The sequence below is a fragment of the Aptenodytes patagonicus genome, chromosome 3 (assembly GCF_965638725.1).
Source record: "Aptenodytes patagonicus chromosome 3, bAptPat1.pri.cur, whole genome shotgun sequence".
NCBI classification, from domain to species: Eukaryota; Metazoa; Chordata; class Aves; order Sphenisciformes; family Spheniscidae; genus Aptenodytes; species Aptenodytes patagonicus.
Window position 1 is genome coordinate 73,871,876 of NC_134951.1, and position 18,712 is coordinate 73,890,587.

The 18,712-nt window shown below is 43.4% G+C and overlaps 1 protein-coding gene across 1 annotated transcript; it reads right to left on the reverse strand.

Annotated features, from left to right (window-relative positions):
• Window positions 1-759: 759 nt before the first annotated feature.
• VIP (vasoactive intestinal peptide) lies at window positions 760-8,110 on the reverse strand. The gene is made up of 6 exons (XM_076335519.1): window positions 7,928-8,110; window positions 7,348-7,469; window positions 5,499-5,639; window positions 3,345-3,464; window positions 2,565-2,673; window positions 760-1,048 (listed from the first exon to the last, which is right to left on the reverse strand). The coding sequence occupies exons 2-6, from the start codon at window positions 7,458-7,460 to the stop codon at window positions 1,040-1,042; spliced, it is 492 nt and encodes a 163-aa protein (XP_076191634.1). The 5' UTR covers window positions 7,461-7,469; window positions 7,928-8,110; the 3' UTR covers window positions 760-1,039.
• Between the last annotated feature and the right edge of the window lie 10,602 nt (window positions 8,111-18,712).

The following is an 18,712-nucleotide window of genomic DNA, read 5'->3' on the forward strand; positions in this document are numbered from 1 at the left end:
AGCTACAATGATATAAAGCTAAAGAAACGGGGACTGGAGACTTGCCTGTCTTTCCTAATATAACATAGTATACCTCAGTTAAAAAAGAGTATCCTCCTCTATTACTGTAGTAGATACAGCACTTACTGAGACCTCTACTGTTCCAGGTATCTGTAGCACTGATTCAAACCAGTAATAGTTTGCCGTGATAATAAAATGATTTATTGTATGCATACTCTGTAAATTACATTCATTCTGAAAAAATAGTGAAGTGTCTTCAGATCTATTTTATATATAAGGAATAGTTTCACCATCAAAGCTACAGACAATTAAGTGTAGAATAACTGGTGACTTTAGGCATCAAACGAATCAAGGGATAGCATTCTTTGCATGCTTTGTCAGCTCCAGAGCATCCAAAACACAACTGAAAATAAAGGATACATTTCTGGTCTTAATATAATTTGTATATTGTAAAATATTAAAAATGTGAACGGGAAGGAAAGATGCTGTCGGAGGTCAAATAATTTTTAATGCTTTTTCATTTTCTCTAGTTGCTTGGTAAGCTGATGGAAAAGCATTCCCTTTTGCTTGGCAGTAACCTTCAGAGATCTTTGTAATGCAGTTTTGCACACTTTGTATATTCTTTTCCTCATGTTTTTATACTTGTTTATGAAGCTATCTGGAAATGTATCCCTATTATCATACAGGCTTATCTGAAGTTGTACCACACATAAAATAAGCCAATTAATTAGTAATGATGGGCTCTTTTCAGCTGCACACTCATTTTCAAATGAATTTATTGAAGTAAAGGATTTACAGCATATGGACTCACAGACTTCTCATGAGTTAAACCGGCATCCATATGTACAGCTTTCAGTAGAGAACTCTAGAGTAATATTTACAATGTAAATATCAACTTTTATTACATAAGAAACAAATATATCACAACTTTCACTTCACAACATATTTGTTCTGGTTTGATGACTAAAGTCATCTCTTTGAAATACTATGTGGAACTCAAAAATAGCTTGTTCTTGTCATAGACTTTACCAGGTGTCCTTCAGAAGTCCTGAAAAGCAAAGGAGAAACATGTTTTAAAAGTCATTTTCGTAAGCAGTTGCATCACGAGGTGTATAAAAGCAGACAGCAGACAAGAAGTAACACTTGATATAAAACAATCGCTGCGCTTGGGACTGACAAGCACGAGATGGAGCTATTCACAGGAGCTTGGTGGGCACTATGGCCAGCAGACAAGGCTGTAGGATGAGGAAGAGAGGTCGAAGGATTAGGCAAAAATGTTACTGCACGTTGGCCTACAGGACAGATACACGAAATCAGGTTGCTTGATACACACTACCTCAGCAACTCGGCACTGCGACAAAATGACCAGCAACAGTCAATACCGAGTAAGCGATTCACCCATAGGGAGATCTGGATCATCAGTACAGTCCATAAAAAAGGAAAGGACTGAAAATATTTCCAGGAAGACACCCGCGACCCGCTGCACCATTACTCTGTCTCACTTAGTCAATGCCAGAAGTTTCAGAAGGTGCAAAATCCAGGAGCAGATATTTTTGCAATAATCTTGTCTAGAAAGAACATTTCTTTCCTGAATCCCATCACTTGCAAATTGTTTTGTTCCTTGAAGCATAAGCAGTTTATGTCCTTTCTAATCTTTGGGAACTTTAGAGGAACTACCACATTTGTGGAAAGGGAAAGAACATTTTCTTTCAGTCTTGGAAGGAAACAATAGTTTGGAGAAATTCCTTTTCTTTTATCCCCCTCCCCCCCAAAAAAAAATATTATCTTCAAGATTAGTCTTTTTTCTTACTTGTAGTTGAGACACAGCTGAATGCCAAAAACCATCCTATCATCAATTTCATAATACACTTTCGAGAATACCAAGCCCGATTCACTTCTACGTTACCCTTTCAATTTTATGTCCTTGCAAGTGCTGTGATGTAGAAGGGTTTACGTTTCCATAAACCAAAGAAACATATGTGTGAATGATTTTAGAAAAACAGTAGTAGCTAAATGGAAAACAGTAACTGCAATATCTGCATGTCAGACGATCCCTCTGCAGCACGCCTTAGATGGGAGTCAAGTGCTTTCTTAATGCTTAGGGTTCATGTTGCTGATCCTCTCAGTTCTAGGGGCAACTCCCTTCTAATGAAATAGATGTTAAATAAAATGTGCAGCTTTTTTTTTTTTAATTAAAAGAAATATCCTTGAGTTTGTTCTCTGAAGAAATAATAATCTTTGTAATTAAAAATGAGTCAATTCTGGTTTTATGCTGCAGTGCACACAAGTTGAAACACCCGAGTGAGTTAGGTGCATTATTAACAGTGCCATTTAATTAGGAATTTTCAATAACAGCAATCATGGGATAACTTAATTACTGTTATTAAAATTATTATTATATTCAGACACAACCCCTATAGAAACATGCAGCGTTTCATGGAACATGGTTCTTTCCTAGACGATTCTGCTTTTCTGTCAGAAAAGCCACACTTCATGTACGATTAATCTCATTTTATGGGTCAAGTCAAGTCAAGATAGCAAGAGGAACGAAAATCTGGGCATACCAGTGGGAGGTGGCTCAGCAGCTCATCTACAGAATCATAGTTTTCTGAAAAGGAAGGTTCAAGAAGTTCTGCTTTGTCTGGAAGTTTAGCGGGGTTTAGCTCTTCCTGGCTGTTGTGGATCAGAAACAAGTTTTATTGCTCTCCGAAGAAAAAGCAAACAAGCAAGCAAAGCCTCCTTCTAACCGTAGCTATTGCACGTTTTGTTACGCTTATACCAAAGTGTTACAAATCACATGAAATAGCATGTTTAATGGGTGAAGAGACGTGATATTTAAAAGGACTTGTCTAAATGAGTGCATGTACAAACAGAATATAAGCTCTACAAAAACATATGCTGGCACTTCTCACCTATACTGATTAGGAAATATGGTCTTTCCGGGACTTCTAAATTTTCATTTTATGTGTTTACTTAAAGGCAGATTTTCAACAAATAGTGCATTTTCTTTATAAAATTGTTGTTCATGTTCCATAGCTCTGTGGATTTTTCCTTAAGAGGCTTTTTTATAAATAAAATCATTTTAAGAGCCTGTCAGAAGCTTTTTAAAATTGCCAGATGCTGTCTCCTCTTTATTCTTTTATTCTAATCTGATTGTAGTGTCTGTTCCAGTCTGGAAGAAAGTGCTGTCTGTATTTGAAAACCATGTTATAAACTACATTACAAAGTCATTAATGTTCATTGCCTTTTGTTTGTCCTCTCTGTATACATATGTGGCTATAAATCTTTTCTGTCTTAATACCATACAAGTATGAAAATAATATATATTTGCTTTCTTGTAGTACCTTCTTTTTCCAGTTAAAACTGAGTTTAAGTATTTCTTCACAGCCATTTGCTTTCGAAAGCGGCTGTAGTTGTCAGTGAAGACAGCGTCAGAGTGGCGTTTGACAGGACTGTCCTGGGAGCTGGCAATGCAACAATTACAGAAAAAAAATTAATGGACGATATCCGTTTAAAAGAAGAAACCATTAAATGAGTGAAACAAACTTTACAATGTTGGTTAGCTAAATAAAATCAATTTTCATTTCAGCTTTCATTTCCAACTATGGCTTTGGATCTTTCTTCCGTTGAAAAGAAGCCACTGCTTCTACTGCTCACTATATATTTTAGTAACAAGGATCAAATTCTAAGGATCGGTATTCAGTCTTTTTGGGCACACCTTCCACTGATTTCTTTCTCCTGCTCAAATTTGTCATGGCCCATGCAATTAGGATCCATACGCAATGATTTCTAGAGTCCCTGTCCCAGGAATTCTGCAGGATCAAATGGCTGAGTGTGGATTTCACAACTCCCTGCTGTCTGTTCTCATAGCCCAGGTTACTCTTTTTAATAAACTGACTTCATTCCAATTTCTATCATTTGTGTAAATATATTTTAGTACAATGCCAAGGTGCAGACTGGTTTAAGTCACAGTAAGCTTTTAAAGGACCTGGTCACTGTTCATATTGAACTCAGCGAGGACGGAGCCTGCCTCTGAGGAAAGTGAGAGTGTAGCATCACAGACATAGCTACAAACGCTTGTTTTAAGGAGGTATCAGGAGACCAAACACACCTTGTGAGGTCTGGTGAGGCCTATTTTTCATGCACGATCTTGAGAAGCCTCGGTGCGTTCTGCTTTAAACGACCTACGTTAGTTTATAGCGTATGAGAAACTGTCACTGTGTGTTCTGGAACAAAGGCAGCATTGACATAAATGTAGGACCTAATTTTCACTCGGCTTTTGAGAGTATGAAGTAGGCACTCAAAGGAACTGTCATATTGGGTCAGACCAAACTATTCTACTATTCCGTTCCCAAGAGTGACCAGTAGCTGCTGCTTAGGGATATGAAAACAAGGGACGTGTACAGTGATCCTTCCCAGCACCCTGTGACCATTAGTTTGTGAACATCCTGGTCTGGAAGTTGCATCCAGATCCCTTGTCAATGGATTTGCCTCATTCTTTTTTGAATCCTTCTATAATACAGATCTCCCAAACATCTGGCAATATGTTCTACAGTAGGAAAAAAATCATTCCGTTTTGTTTTCACTGTAAACCAATCGCTTCTTAATTTCATTGAGCATTCCCCTGTTGTTATGTGGGTACTGAGTAATCAATCATTTTGTATTTACTTTTGCCATTCATCCGCCAAGCTAGCAAAAACACTACCGGAGAAAAAAATTAGCAAATTGGCGTGATATTCATTATAATATTGCCAGTATTTATTATCAGTGCTATGTGCAGTGTCTGTTGCTCTACCCCTCACAGCTGTATCAGGAATAAGTAGTAACGTACTCATTTAGTAATAAATACCACTAAGTTGTTATATAGGATTTTCAGCTCCCCCATCATTATACCGGTTTCTCTTTCATTATCTCTAAATCGCAAAAATGAGAACTTAGGTACAGAAGGGTAAAAAATTGCCAATGAAGCCAGCTAGAAAAAGACTCTACCTAATGTAAGTGTCACCTCACCTAACTCGTTTTCTAATAAGCGAATGCAGATATCTCTTCACAGCAAGTTTAGCCAAAAGATGGCTGTAGACACTGGTGAAAATTCCATCAGCATGCCTTGCATTTCTGAAATGGACAATAAATAAACTCTACAATACAACCTGGGTTCATATCATTTTGATAACGTTCATTTTGTAAACATACTGCTTTCCTTAAGTTATCTATTGTACATATTAAATTAAGCTAATTTCATAAAACAACTGCCAGATTTTCACAATATACTTTTTAGCCCTTCCTGGGAAGTGAATGAACTCATCGTGCCAGAACGGCAATGCAATCAACATTTCTGCAGACATTCCTACTGCTACCAGTATTCAACCAGAGGCCATGTGTTTTTTTTCTGTAATGGATTCTTCCTGTCCTATTTCTCAGTTTGAAAACGTGACCGATCTTTTGGCATAATTCAAGTAGCACGTCATCACTGTATTTATGATAATAAAGAAACTCACCTATCAATAATTCTGGACAGATCGAAGTAGAATTTCTCATTTTCAGGTAGTGTGTTCTGCAAAATGTCTGATTCAGACTTTAATGACCCGTGGGCATGGTCAGGTTCACTGGCTCCATCAAATGGCATTCTGTTTCCCAATCTGTTGGAGAGGGAAACCATGTGAAGTCCCGTTAGCTGAGGACATGCAACACTTCACTGCAGCTTACATTCTGGTTTGTGTCAAAATGCACATCTACCTACTTTAACCTGTAAGGCATTTTAAAGTAGTTTGGATAAAACAAAAATCACTTTCAGGTATAATCCGTGCTCAGTGATAGAGTAATCGACATAACAGATCCTTCTCTCTAATGCATATTTTCTAGATACGTGTTGTCATTGCACACAATTTATTCCAGTGAACAGTGCATCATGTATGGCAACTACAGCTCAAGAGACAACATGAAGCTTTTCATAACAACTATTTTATATAAACGATGGATGGAATCACCAGCCTCCACCCATGCAAAGTGAAAACAGTTCCTGTGAAGTACTTACCTTCCAATTAAGGCTTAAAATGTGCGTTGAAATGCGGTATGAAACAGTTCTTAAGCCTTCTCTAAAGAAAGTAAATACACCCTCAAGAACTTCAAACTAAATATGAAGTGTAGTCGTGTATCTCTAAGTGTTTTTATTCTCTCGTGTTTAAATTAATTTGCTAATTTCAAGTTAAAAAAAGGTTCACATTTAATCTTTTAAAATGTATCACGGCAATTTCTCTGTATAAACCGATTTACAGTTACTTCACATTTTCGTAAACTGCTGTTTCTTCTGTTGTGTCATATTTTATCAAGGGCAATCTGACTGCATAGCAGTAGTTTGGCATTGGGCATTTCTTCTAGCTGCTTTTATGTTCTGTGGCAGGCAACAGGCTCCCATCGCTATAGTAAACCCCCGCGTGTGATGATGTGCAAAAATCATACTAAAACTAGGATAGGCTACTGTCCTTGTAATTTTACAGTCATTATAACTGTTAGTACTACTTATATATCTGAGGCATGTAAGACTTCTGTCCGGTAAAAAAAGTAAAGTTGTTGTGTAAAATAAACCAACTCGAGTCACACCTTTTGAAAATCAGTCACTATGCTCTTTTGCTGTACCGCTTTTCATTGGTCTTCTTACACTTTATGTTCCTCTTACCTAAATGTAAAAAGTACCTTTCTGCCACCTGAGTTAATTTAGTTAGACAACTAACAGCAACTTCAACAATTCAAAGCATGCAGCAGTACAAAAACTACACATCAGTCTCTATGGACCACTTCCCCTCATTCATCATTTAGGAATTTTTAATACGTCCCATTTTGCCTGTGTATGTCTCTGCTTTTCAAAAGCTGCATCCCCCTAGCTGAACTTCGGAGATAAAGGAGCTTTCCCGCAAGAAAAGCCGAGACGGTTTTGGCGGACACGCATCGTGTCCCGGCGCACATTTTAACACCCATCCTCTACGCCATCTGCCTGTACGGCGGTCACCGCTACCCGGCCCGTGGGGCAGCGTTCCTGCTGGTGCCTCGGAAGGTGCGTGCGTGTCTCGGGGGGCTTTTGAAGGGCAGGTTCGGCGGGCACCGGCTGGGCTTGGCCGGGCATGCTGGACCGAAGCCTCGGCGCGGAGTCGCGCACCCGCCAGTTCCCGAGCAAGCGCTCCCCGACAGGGAGGGCCGCACCGTGCGCTTGTTGGAGGAGCATAGTGGAGGACCGGCGCTTCTCACAGCCCGCTCGACCTCCCCGCGGAGGGCGAGCCCAGGCGGGCCGCCGGGGCGGGGCGGGGCGCGGAGCGGAGCGGAGCGCGGCGCGGCGCGGAGCGCGGCCCTTACCGCGGGACGGGGGGGAAGGCGGCCCCCCGCGGGGGCAGCGCCCGCGCCCGCCAGCAGAGGGCGCTGAGGAGGGCGAGGGCGAGGAGGAGCGGGGAGGCGCCGCGGTGCTCCATGGCCGCCACCTGCGGAGGGAAGAGCGCAGCCGTCACCGACCGACCCGCCCGCACCGACCGGCCCTACGCTGGGGCGCCGGGGCTTCGCCTCGGGCCGCGGAGCAACCGCCCCGGCCCCGGCCCCGGCCCCGGCCCCGACCCCGGCCCCGAGAGACGCCGCCGGCAGCGGGGTCGCCGTGGCGGGGGAGCTGCCGGCGGTCAGGGAGAGCTGGCACCCCCGAAGGCGGCCCCCGGCCCGGTGCGGGGGGCAGCGGTGCCCGGGGCTCAGCGACCTTAAAAAATACATGGATTTTTTAAGCGGTAAAAAGGAAGGGTCCCTCCCCGGCTGCCCTGGGCGGTCAGACCCGCTCTTCGCGACCCGACGGCCGGGGCGCCTTCCCCGCAGGTCCGGGAGGGGAGAAGGGCAGGGGGGAACGGGGGCACCCTCCTCATCGCTGGAAAGCTGCGGCGCGGGGAAAGTTACTCACGGAGCCGCGAGTCCGTCGGCGGGGCTGGCTGGACGGGCGCGGAGCGGAGCGGAGCGCTGCGCTGCTGGGGGCCTGCGCCCTGCCCCGCTGCGCGGCTGCCGGGGCGGCGGCGGCAGAGGATGAGGAGGAGGAAGAAGAGGAGAGCTCTGTCTCGCCGCACGCTCTGAGCTGCCCGCCGCGCCGCCGCGTTTTATAGCGTTTACACGTTTCTGCTTCCGAAGAAGCAATCACGTTACTGGGGAGACGTCACCCTTCCCAAGGGGACGGGCGCTTCGTTCAGGACAGTCAGAGACTTATATTTAACTCATGAGCAGCCGCGCACCCTGCTTCCCCCCCCCCCCCCCGGCCATAATTTGATTTATATTAATGAGTTAGTTTTGCGGGGAGCAGGGCCCCGTCGGCAGCGTGATTCCGCCTCGCAAAGCAGGAGAGCAGGGGGCTGCGGGGGGCACGCCGCACCGCGCACCCCTGCCCGCACCCGGGGCAGCCGGGAGGGGAAGCGGCTGCACCCCCCGGGGCCCTTCGCTCCCGCCCCGAGTGCTTCTCTGCGGAACCCCCTCCCCGGCCCCGGGGTCGCTCCTTTCCCTAGCTCTTCGCCGGTGTTTTCAGGCTGAGGCGGTCCCGCTCTGTCCCCGGCACACGCCCGTACCCACCGGGGGTTCCCGCCCGGGGCGCGCCGTCAGATGGGCCGCCGCCCGCACAAGCCGCCCGGGGGCCGCCGCTCGTACAAGCCGCAGCGCCTGAGCAGGCAGGGGCTGCGCTGCAGGGAGTTGGGCTTCAAAACAAAATCTTTCTACGGGCTTTAGCTTGATTTTAGCAGGCGGCGGGGTGTTTACCAGTCTTTGCTTTTTTCGTTTAAACTGTGTGTGTTCGTGGGAAACGGATCAGCCCCCACACCCAGGCGCCGCTTGGTGCATCCAGACACCGTAGGGTGCTCGTAACCGTTCCGCTGATCCCAGCGCCGGCAGCCGCCGCGCTGGCGCGCAGGGAGCGCGGCCGAAGCGCATGTTAAACCCCCGTGAGCGGGAAGCGGGTCAGCTCATCCTTCTAACGTGTCTCAAGCCCAAACCTCGGGGCTGGAGTCACTGCCACAGCAAGGGAGACTCGGATAGTTTCAAGCCTTCGATTTTCTCCTTCGGGTTTTCCCTGCCTCAAGAGAGATCTGGGGGCAGCAGGGAAAGAAGCACGGGGAAAGTGGGCGTGGGACCCGCGGGCGGGCCGGCAGGGCAGGGCTGTTCCTGCAAACACCTCTTCGGTGTCGCACGGTGTCTTTTCAGTGCCTGCCCTGAAATACCTGTCAAAGAATCGCGGCAAGAATTTCAGCTGAAAAGGTCATTATCCTCTTTTCTTTTTTCTTTTTTTTTTTCCTTGAGCTTTTGTGCCTCTAATCCTCCTACTCAGTAAGTAACGATTGTACCAAATCCATACAGACGATTTCACCATTTTTTCTTACTTCTAATAAGTTTCTCTGCTTCATGTTTCGCTAAAGGTTAGGCAGGCTCAATGCCGAAGATTCTGCGATGCTTAATCACATTTTCTAATTCAGTTACATAAAAATTAAGTGAATTAGATTAAAAATGACTGGAAATTTGTTTCTCGGATGACAGCTGTGACTGAAACCAGAGTTCCTGCAGTAGTCTAATTTCAGGAAATTTTCCCCTTGTTACTACATAACTAGAGGTCGAAGAAGCAGTTCTGCTCTGGAATGGCGAGATGAGCATCAATAGCACCGTGCTCCCCTCACCCCTCAGAAATATCCCAGCTAGGGCGTATAGGCGTTGTGCTGTATGCACGACCTGGGAAAGTTCAATGGTCTTCACCCAAGTGCTCGAAAGAAGAGAGGGGAGGAGGAGGAGGAGGAGGAGGAGGAGGAGGAGGAGAAACCCGTCTCCCGGGTGGCGTAAAGACGCGTCGCTGGGGCGCTGCGAAGGCTGCGGATGCCCAGCCTCCTGGCCTGGAGGGCCGAGCGGGGGGGTGGGAGGGCGGCTCTCGGGCCGGAGGCCGCGGGCACCCCGCGGCCAGCGCTGAGCCGGGCTGGGGGGGGAAGGGGGGCGGCGGAGGGCCGCGGCCCCGCTCCTCGGCCCCGCTCCTCTGCCCCGCTCCGACGAGGGAGCCGCTGCGGGAAAAGCCCAAACGCAGCCGGCAGCAGGAACCGGAGGAGAAAGGAAAAGTTCCCTTTCGGCATGCCTGCGCTAGCGCAGCCTGGAGAGGGGGGTCTCGCAGGAGTCCTGCGGGCTGCGGTCCCTGGGAGGGAGGAGGGGAGCCGCCGGCCAAATCTAAGGGATATGTGAAAAACAAGCCTGTTGTCAGTTGCTATGTGTGTGCTGTATGGGTGGCTGCATGCCGTGAGGAAATGTATATACACTGCACTGCCAAAAATGTTTGAGAATCACTGGTAAATCCATGCTTTTTTACCATGCCATGCCATGCCATGCCACGCCATGCCATGCCACGCCATACCACACCATACCCACTTATTCACCATACCTGGTAAATCTGGTTTGCTGTAACTTTGTTCCCCCTTTCACAGGCAGTACACTAGGTTGGACAAGGGAGTAACATGCTGTAGGGCTGGCTAAAATGGACTCAGAACCTCTCTAGGTGTGGCACTATTACTGAAAAAAACCCCTCTCTATAGCCCCTTTAATGCTCTGAGCAATCTTTAGTGCATCTAGCCTTACAATATCATCTATTTTCCCTATTCTATAGACGAGAAACTGAGGCGCAGGGAGATCAAGTGGATTCCCCCTGTTTACCCAGGAAATCTCCAGTGGAGATTTGAATTTACCCTGGATGTCCCAAGTACTTTTCAATTGCACTAACAATTGTCTGCATTTCCCTTCAACACCCTGCTGCACCCACTGTCTCCTCCTCTTGAATCAAGATAAACTGAAGAAGAGATGCTACCTCTCCCTTTCTTCTTAGTCCTTCCTCTCATTTCTCAAGAGGATTTTCATTGAGGGAGGTTTTTTTGGGATGACTGAGAAGGGTTTGCGGTGGCAATCCAAATTCTAGTCTTTTCCGACTCTTTTTTTTTCCCCCTAAGGCTGACATACAGTATTATTTCCACAACATTTCCAGATGTTTTGATAAAAGCAAATAATTAAAATGAAAATAGATCTTTATAAACAGATGGAGGAAACCCCCTTTTCTGTAGGAGTCCTAAGTGAGTCCTTTAAGATCTAGGCAGATGGGCCCTTTTTGGATGGTAACTCCTGCTGCCTTCTACTGATGGAAACTCTACCCTTTCAAGAAAGAGTCACTTGGAAAAGTGACTTGGGAGCTTCTCCAGGATAATAATTAGACACAGGCAACTCCTGGGAAGTCAAGTATTTTTCAGTGGCTGTTGCAGGGATTCTGATGCATAGCAGCTCCATATTTACTGAACCTTCTGTCTTTGGTCTATATGTTATCAAATATCTTTTGGTTGCTCATCACTCTTGCTTTATTTTCTTTAATGTTCCACTTAATAAAAAAAAGGGTTATAATCATAAAATGGCAGTATTTAGGAATGATGGAAAACCAATTAGACAAGATTGAGCAAAGAGCAGAAGCTTGTCTGAAAGTTTATCTCACCATTTGTATACAAACGTGTGTGATGTATATATAAATCAAGTATTACCTAAAATAGCTACATCATCTGGGGGAAAGAGATTTGGGAGTTTTTAGGTTTGTTAGTTAGATTTGATTACTATTTTTAGCATGTAAAACTGTGCTGAAATTTGTGGTCTAAAAAAACTCTTAAAGCCAAATCCTTAGATGAGAGAAATCTGCTTAGTTCCATGGAGGACCTGCTTAGCATTTACCAGACTTATCATGTAATTGTATTTTAAAAAGAGAAATTACATCAGCAATAGAAATATAGTTTCACTGTGGAAAAAAAAGAAAAATAATAAAAGAGTTGGTTTAGGGCTTGCGTATTATATCAGAAAAGGAAACTTCTACTGACTCATGAGTTCTGCCTCACGAATCATTGGGTCTGCAAAATCTCCCTTGTGCATTACAGCTCATGTTCCTGTAGATGAGTTCAGAAACTCTGCCTTTGATCCCATAGCCGTATCACATTGATCCATGAGTTTTTAGAGCTTATAGAGCAGCTTGATGGAGCACTACCATTCAGCAGCTAGCAGAACAGCTTTTCCGACTTCCACAAAAGAGAGAACAGAAGAAATGTCAAGAAACTGTATATGAAGAGCAAAAAATACAAATAATAAGTGATAAGCTAACCTGCCCATCTCTAATCCTTTAATGGCAAGATTAGAATAATCTCCAGTTTATGCTTTCAGTACCCTGTTGCCTTGCTTGGTCCCACTCTCCAATAAACATTCATATTGCTCAATATCGCCTGGTTGGAAAAAATGGATGGGGTCACTTGCTGAAACTTGTCCCAGCTTCACTCTCTTTGCAGCTATCTCTGAATGCTTCTCAGGAGAAACAAGGAGAAAACCATCAGTTCATTCTTTTAGGTAAGTTTTATTTCAAAAGCACAGTCCCTGTTCCATCATACCTTTAGCTTGAGTCTGTTCTGCAGACTCAGAAATGTGATGGTAAACAGAATAAAACACAGACAAGTATTTTGCAATTGAAAACTCATGACTTGCCTCCTGCAGCAGAAACATTCAGCAGAAGAGTGCTTGTCTCCTCAGTTCCTAGGCTGTGAGGGGGTCACGCAGGTAGAAAAGGGGAGCCTTCGTTTCCACTCTCACCCTTCTTGAGCCCTGCTTTCAGGTCACAAGTGTGGATCCTCAGAGCAGAGTCATTAACCGGAGTAAACTCCTGCAACAAGTAAATCATATTAACAAATATGCCTACTATCTACAACATTTGTACAAGTCCCTCCTGTTCCAGGTGGTACCTTTGCATTATGACTGTGTGGGTTAACAATTTTCAAAACCAGTTTTCAAAATCACTGGAACATTTGGATTATGCCCATGACTCCCAACCACTCTTCCATCTCTTGCATTAGTGTATCCTGACATGTCATTAACACAGACACGCTTGACTAAAACTTCCCAGTGGATACCATGATGAGCAAAAGGCGTGCAGCAGAGCTGCTGACTCCAGTGGTACTCCCAAGGGACTTTTCCCCTTGTCTATCATGTCATCTAGGAAAACTCTTCTTGCTTGTACTTTAGGTCAATGTTTTCATACCCGCTGCTCCCTCACCCCGAAGTGCAATCTCAGCTTCTCTCAGACTCCGAAACAGTTTGGGATAGACATTTTGTTCTCCAGGTGTTTATGCTGTTTGGTATGTGCTTGAACTACTGCTTCATGTCCATCTGGTTTATGGTATGCGGCTGTCCTAGAAGTGTCAGTCCAAATTCCTTCTCGTTCTTTAGCATGGACATGATGTTTTTGCCATCCCCCTCTCAATATCAGACATGTGTATTCTGCACTCATTCCCCAGGAAGATCTGTGACTACGCAAGCTTCAACAGCAGCTTTAATATTTCTGTTTTTCTTTCAAAGCAGTCTCCTTTTAATGCTTCACCTAACTTGTTTAAATAATTTAATTCACCTTAAAACCCAGAAAATCACATGGTAATACAAAGCTTGTCAGGAGGCAGAGTAGTTTCCAGTTTGGTCATGTTGGGTATTCTTTGTTTTTAACAAACTATCTGAAATATGTCCTATTCCTACCAGCACTGTTATAATCTTCAATCTTCAGCAAAGGATCAGGTGACACTTTCATCACTGGAAATGTGTTGCTCCTCCTGCAGCTGCCCCAGCCCATTCCTCTCTCTGCAAATCTAAAATAACCTCTGTATATGTCAAGAATGTATGTCTTTAAGATGCCAAGCATTCAGACTCGGCTTCTCACCCATTTTCAGCAAACTCTTTGCTTCACAGAGTTTCAAGGTTTTCTACATAAATTCACTTGTCTATACAAAAATGGATTTTCTGTGGTGAACCTTTGAAAAATCACATTATTTTTCACAATATTCCAACATATGTAAGTTTCTCTAAGCTAGTATCTAATTATCTAAACAGATATTAAGAACTGCCTTTCAAACCTGCGTCCCTACATTTTTGTCGTGCTTTTGGGCCTGTCACCTGTACTATATGATACCTTATAAATGTCCTTTTGCCTCTAGCTGTACAAAAGGAATACAAAATGGAAATAACCTCCAGAATCCCTTCAGATTACCTGTTAAAAGTAAAACCCATGCAACACCACAGTGGAGCTCAAAAGTTAGAAGGAAAGCCTGAGAGCAAACATGCCTGGGGCACCTTATCTTACTCTGATTCACTGTTGACACTCACCTCATGGAGTTTGGCTGCAAGTTCATCAGAAGCTCAGGGAATCCAACAAACTAATGATGCTAATGGCTAGGAGCATATTTCCACATGCAGCCGAGCTGTTAAAAGTCCCTTTGCCTTCCTACCTACTTCCTATACTGACTGCAAAAAACCCATGAAGTATCAGAGAATTTAGTCCATTTATAGATTTGTAACTGTATGATTGGAATCTTTTATGGGGTGTATACCATAACACCTGTGCTGAAAGGACTGGGATACGTCTCCAATTTTGCATAGATCCTTTTCCCTGTGTATAGTACAAGATCCTGGTTTTAGACTGGGTGGCCAAATCTTTTTTGTGTTCCCCCGTGAACATTGCTACTATTGCGCTGTCTGGAAGCTTGTGAGAGCAGACATATCATCTCAGGATATAGAAAAACCCACGTCAGTTGGGCTGGAAGGCACATCTTAAGATGCTAATTATGCCAGGATAACTTTATCCCTTGAACTGACCTAATCATCACAAGTTCTTTATTTACCAAGCTGAAAAAAGCAACCATCTAAAAGCTAGGGCAGAAACAAGCTAAAAATGCTTCAGTCTCAAGCAATTACCACTATTGTCTTCATGGAAAAAGAGCTGAGAAAGGTTTTCTAAAACTGTCCATGTGTATAAAGGGCATAGTGTAACGTGCTGTCTCTTAGCACTACTCTAAGCCTAATGTACGTTATTATGGCTGTGAAAATCTATATTCACATTTAGTTTCCGTGAAGAAGCCATACAGAAGAAAGTATCAACCTGTTAGTTTACCATCCCTAATAAATTATATAATTTGGACTTAACTGTTTTCGGTATTAGTTATGGAAGAATTTTTGTAGTGTTCATGGACAAGAGAGATACAGTTCCAACCTAGTTTATCATTTAGTTCAACTCCCCAGGTCACTGGAACGAACAATCAACTCCTATAACTTGTTTAATTGGCTTCTTGGCCAATACATCAATGGCTTATTATCCTTTTTGTCCTACATGAAGCTTTAAGAACATTCCAGTGAACGTAGCACCGAAGTCAATATATTCCACTTCATTAAGTACACATAAATAGATTCAGTACTAGTAGGATTCTAAGGGATTTTGGGAGGTGAAGATCATCACAAAGATAAAAGAGATTAATAGGCACAGCAACAACTTTGATAGCCATCATATGTGCTGTCATCATGTATGTGTATAATTATATTCTGCAATTTGTTTGAGTTTTTTAATTTGACAGATGAATGAAAGTGCTTTTGGTAGAAACAAATGAAACATTCAGCACCGGTGCTAATACAACTAATGTAGTATTCTCATTTCTATTGAATGTTAATACTAAAATGTTGCTAACTGTTGAACCTAAGCAATGAACTTTAGCACCTTGAACTTTGCTAAACTTTGTGCTCAAATTGTAACAAAGCATGAATTTATAAATTATTGATCTAGATTTGAATCTTGCTCCTGGTGACTCTGTCCATCATGCAGTTACATCGAAAGCTGCACAGTAAAAAAACCTGTATAACTCTTTCCCAGCATGCAACTAGAGGATTTTTTATTACTATTTCATGGTAGTAGATAATTATTTTGTACAAGCTCTAAGTACAATTCCATCTCTCCAAGTCACAGATAATTTTTTATCTTACCTGAGACTTTTCTGGTTTAATCGAAAAATATTCCATAGATGTGGAATCACACAATGTCACAATAGAAAATTACGTCACACAACACTGGGTGTGGAAAGGGCAGCAAAGTTCATCTGTCGCAGGTATTCTTCCTTGCTCTTGTTTCGAGAGATGGTCTCTGGTTGCTTCTAGCAGCATCAGCTCAGGTGGGAGAATTTCCACATGGAGTTTTCCAGAATGATTAGAAGTTCATACACAAAGGGGACTTCATTGTCTGTTGACGTTACTCAGTGAGTGTTGCCATTTTGAACACTGGTTTCAAAGGCCTTCAGAGTGAAGGGGTAACAGAACAGTTGGCTCAAGGATGCTTACCCTTCTCTCAGATCTTGGAACAAATATGTTGAATAGTATAGCTATGCTTTTTAGGACAGTGGTAGCATAGACTGAAGCTGAATCCATAGCCCTGTCTTGGCCTCTGTTCCCTTGCGCACAATGCTCCATCCAGAGTTTTATGGCTCAGAAAGCTCATCCTCAGCACAACTTGTGGCCCGGGTGTCTGTGATTGAGCAAGGTCAAGGATCAGCCTCTCCCAAGAAGCAACAAGGGCTGCATCTCCCAACTTGACTGACAACTGTCTGGCTAGGAAAAACTTACTGGTTGGCAGCTTGGAAGCTGAAGAGCTTATTAATGTTCAGTGTAGTCATATTTTACTCCTAGCTACCTACTATGTACACTACCCAGTAAATAACTGTGTGTACTCATAAGGTTGCATACAATTCTGCTTGCAGAGTTTGTGCACACAGTAAAAGATAACTGAACAAAAGTGTCCTAATAGTGAAAAGGTTACAAGGTCACTCAGCAATGCATGTAATACACAAATTTAAGAGTACAAAAGTAAGCCACAAACAGGAGTCACTAAACCAATTCCAGACTCCTTTCTGCCTTGTCCTCCAGACAGCTCCAGACGAAGCTGAACCCAAAGCGAGATCTCTCAGGATCTGTCAGAATATAACACATTTTGTCAATTCCTCATGCTGTCTAGAGGCAGTAGAGATTAGAGACAATATTTTTATAAGTCCGTAAGAGATTGTCCTGCTGGGGACAGTTTGTCTTCAGACAGTCTTGATTACAAGCGGGATCGCTGTAATGTTGGCCTCAACAGCCAGAGGAGACACTGGCTATCTGGTGCTAGAACTGTCTTTGCTCAGCTTTGCTTTCGAAACCCACCTCTAAAATGTCCCCCCAAATGGCGCCCAGAGGTGATCTTTAGCAGAGTGACACTCTAGAAAAACTTCTCTTTAGTCTTTCTCACTGTCATCCTATTTCATAGGTGCATCATCCAGAGAGATGAGATGATGCAAAAAACACCTCTGTCTGTGCTGGTTTTGTCAAACAACAGAAGTGCCGAGACTCAAACAAAGCTGTGATTCAGGAGTTCCTAACCCTGCTCTCACATCAAATAATAGAAAGGAATGGCCAAGCACTGATTCACCATGACCTTCGTTGTCAGCCCCTCATGTGTCTGCATAAGGACATAAGGATCACCCTTACATCCTCACCGAACATTTTACATGCTCAAAGAGTGACTGGGCAGGTGAGATGAGCAGAGTAGTCATCTGTTTTCACAGAGAGGAAACTTTAAACAAACAGAAATCACCTGGCAGATACAAATTATGTTCTTAAATTAGGCAGTAGAATGATGTAGTTTATGGAATTTTATTTTGATTCAGCAGAGTTATTAAATATATGAGTAATCTCACTGCAATCAATAATGGAGCAATATAGATTAAATCATCAGTGGTCAGCCAGAGCATTTGGAGGGTTAAGGGTTAAGTGTGAACAATCTGTTTTGCTGGATTGGGCTTGTGTAGCAAGGCCCTCAGTTGTGTGTCTAGCACACCCCATTTGCAAATCTACCCCTAAAGAACACCAATATATAATACAGTATATTTCTTACTTTCTTTTGATTCACTGTTCTGTTGTACTGATAAATGAACGGTTAGCCTTGAAAGTTTTTGATCAGTAATGACTCAGATTTTGAGTACAATGTCAAGCTCAACAAGATTGTCTGAAACATTCTTGGTCTGTTTTTAAATCTTTGCAATGCCCAACACTGGAAGCAGCTTTTAAATCACCTAGCCATTCAATGTCTTACAGGTGCCTTGAAAGAAGCAGGAACACCTATTTATACCTCCATGAACCGAGTAAATGCACTTAAATGTACGTGATGCTATCTAGCCTTCAGTACCCATAAAAGGTCCGTGAGAAGGCATGCAGATGCATGTGCTTTGTTATGGATTAGGGGTGACCGAATCAGGAGAGACCCTTTCAGGCATCTTTCAGGAACACTATGAGGGCATTAAACACCGTCACACTTTCACTTACTTTACAAAGTCATGGTAAATCTGCCATTCTCTAACTTACTCGGATTAGTTGAAGCCTGTCTTAACCTACACTGAGCTTTCTCAGTCCCTGTTTCTCTCCTCAATATTTTTCGTTTTACTGGGGATATCTCTGGCCTAGAGCAGGTTCCCTGGGTTGGTAGAAGAGACGAAAATCTGCAAATGCTTAACTTTGGTGTCTTAGAGTTTAATTTTTTTTAGCTAATACATTTCAAACATGGTTAAATGATGTGGGAACATATTTAATGTTCAATTTCCTTTTCAGAAGTGATTCAATGCCTAGAAGCCTTTGGACACTTTGAAAGATTTTATTTAGTGTATATACAAGCACCAAAAAATATGTTTTTTGAGCATGCAGGAATTTTTACAGGAGTCAGTTTTATGTTACCCAAAATGTTCAAAAATATCTGCATCATGAATTAGTGCCTTGTAGAGTTATAAGAGCAAGGCAATTCAAAGTTTTACTAAATGAGGTCTGTCATTTAGTTCTGACAAAA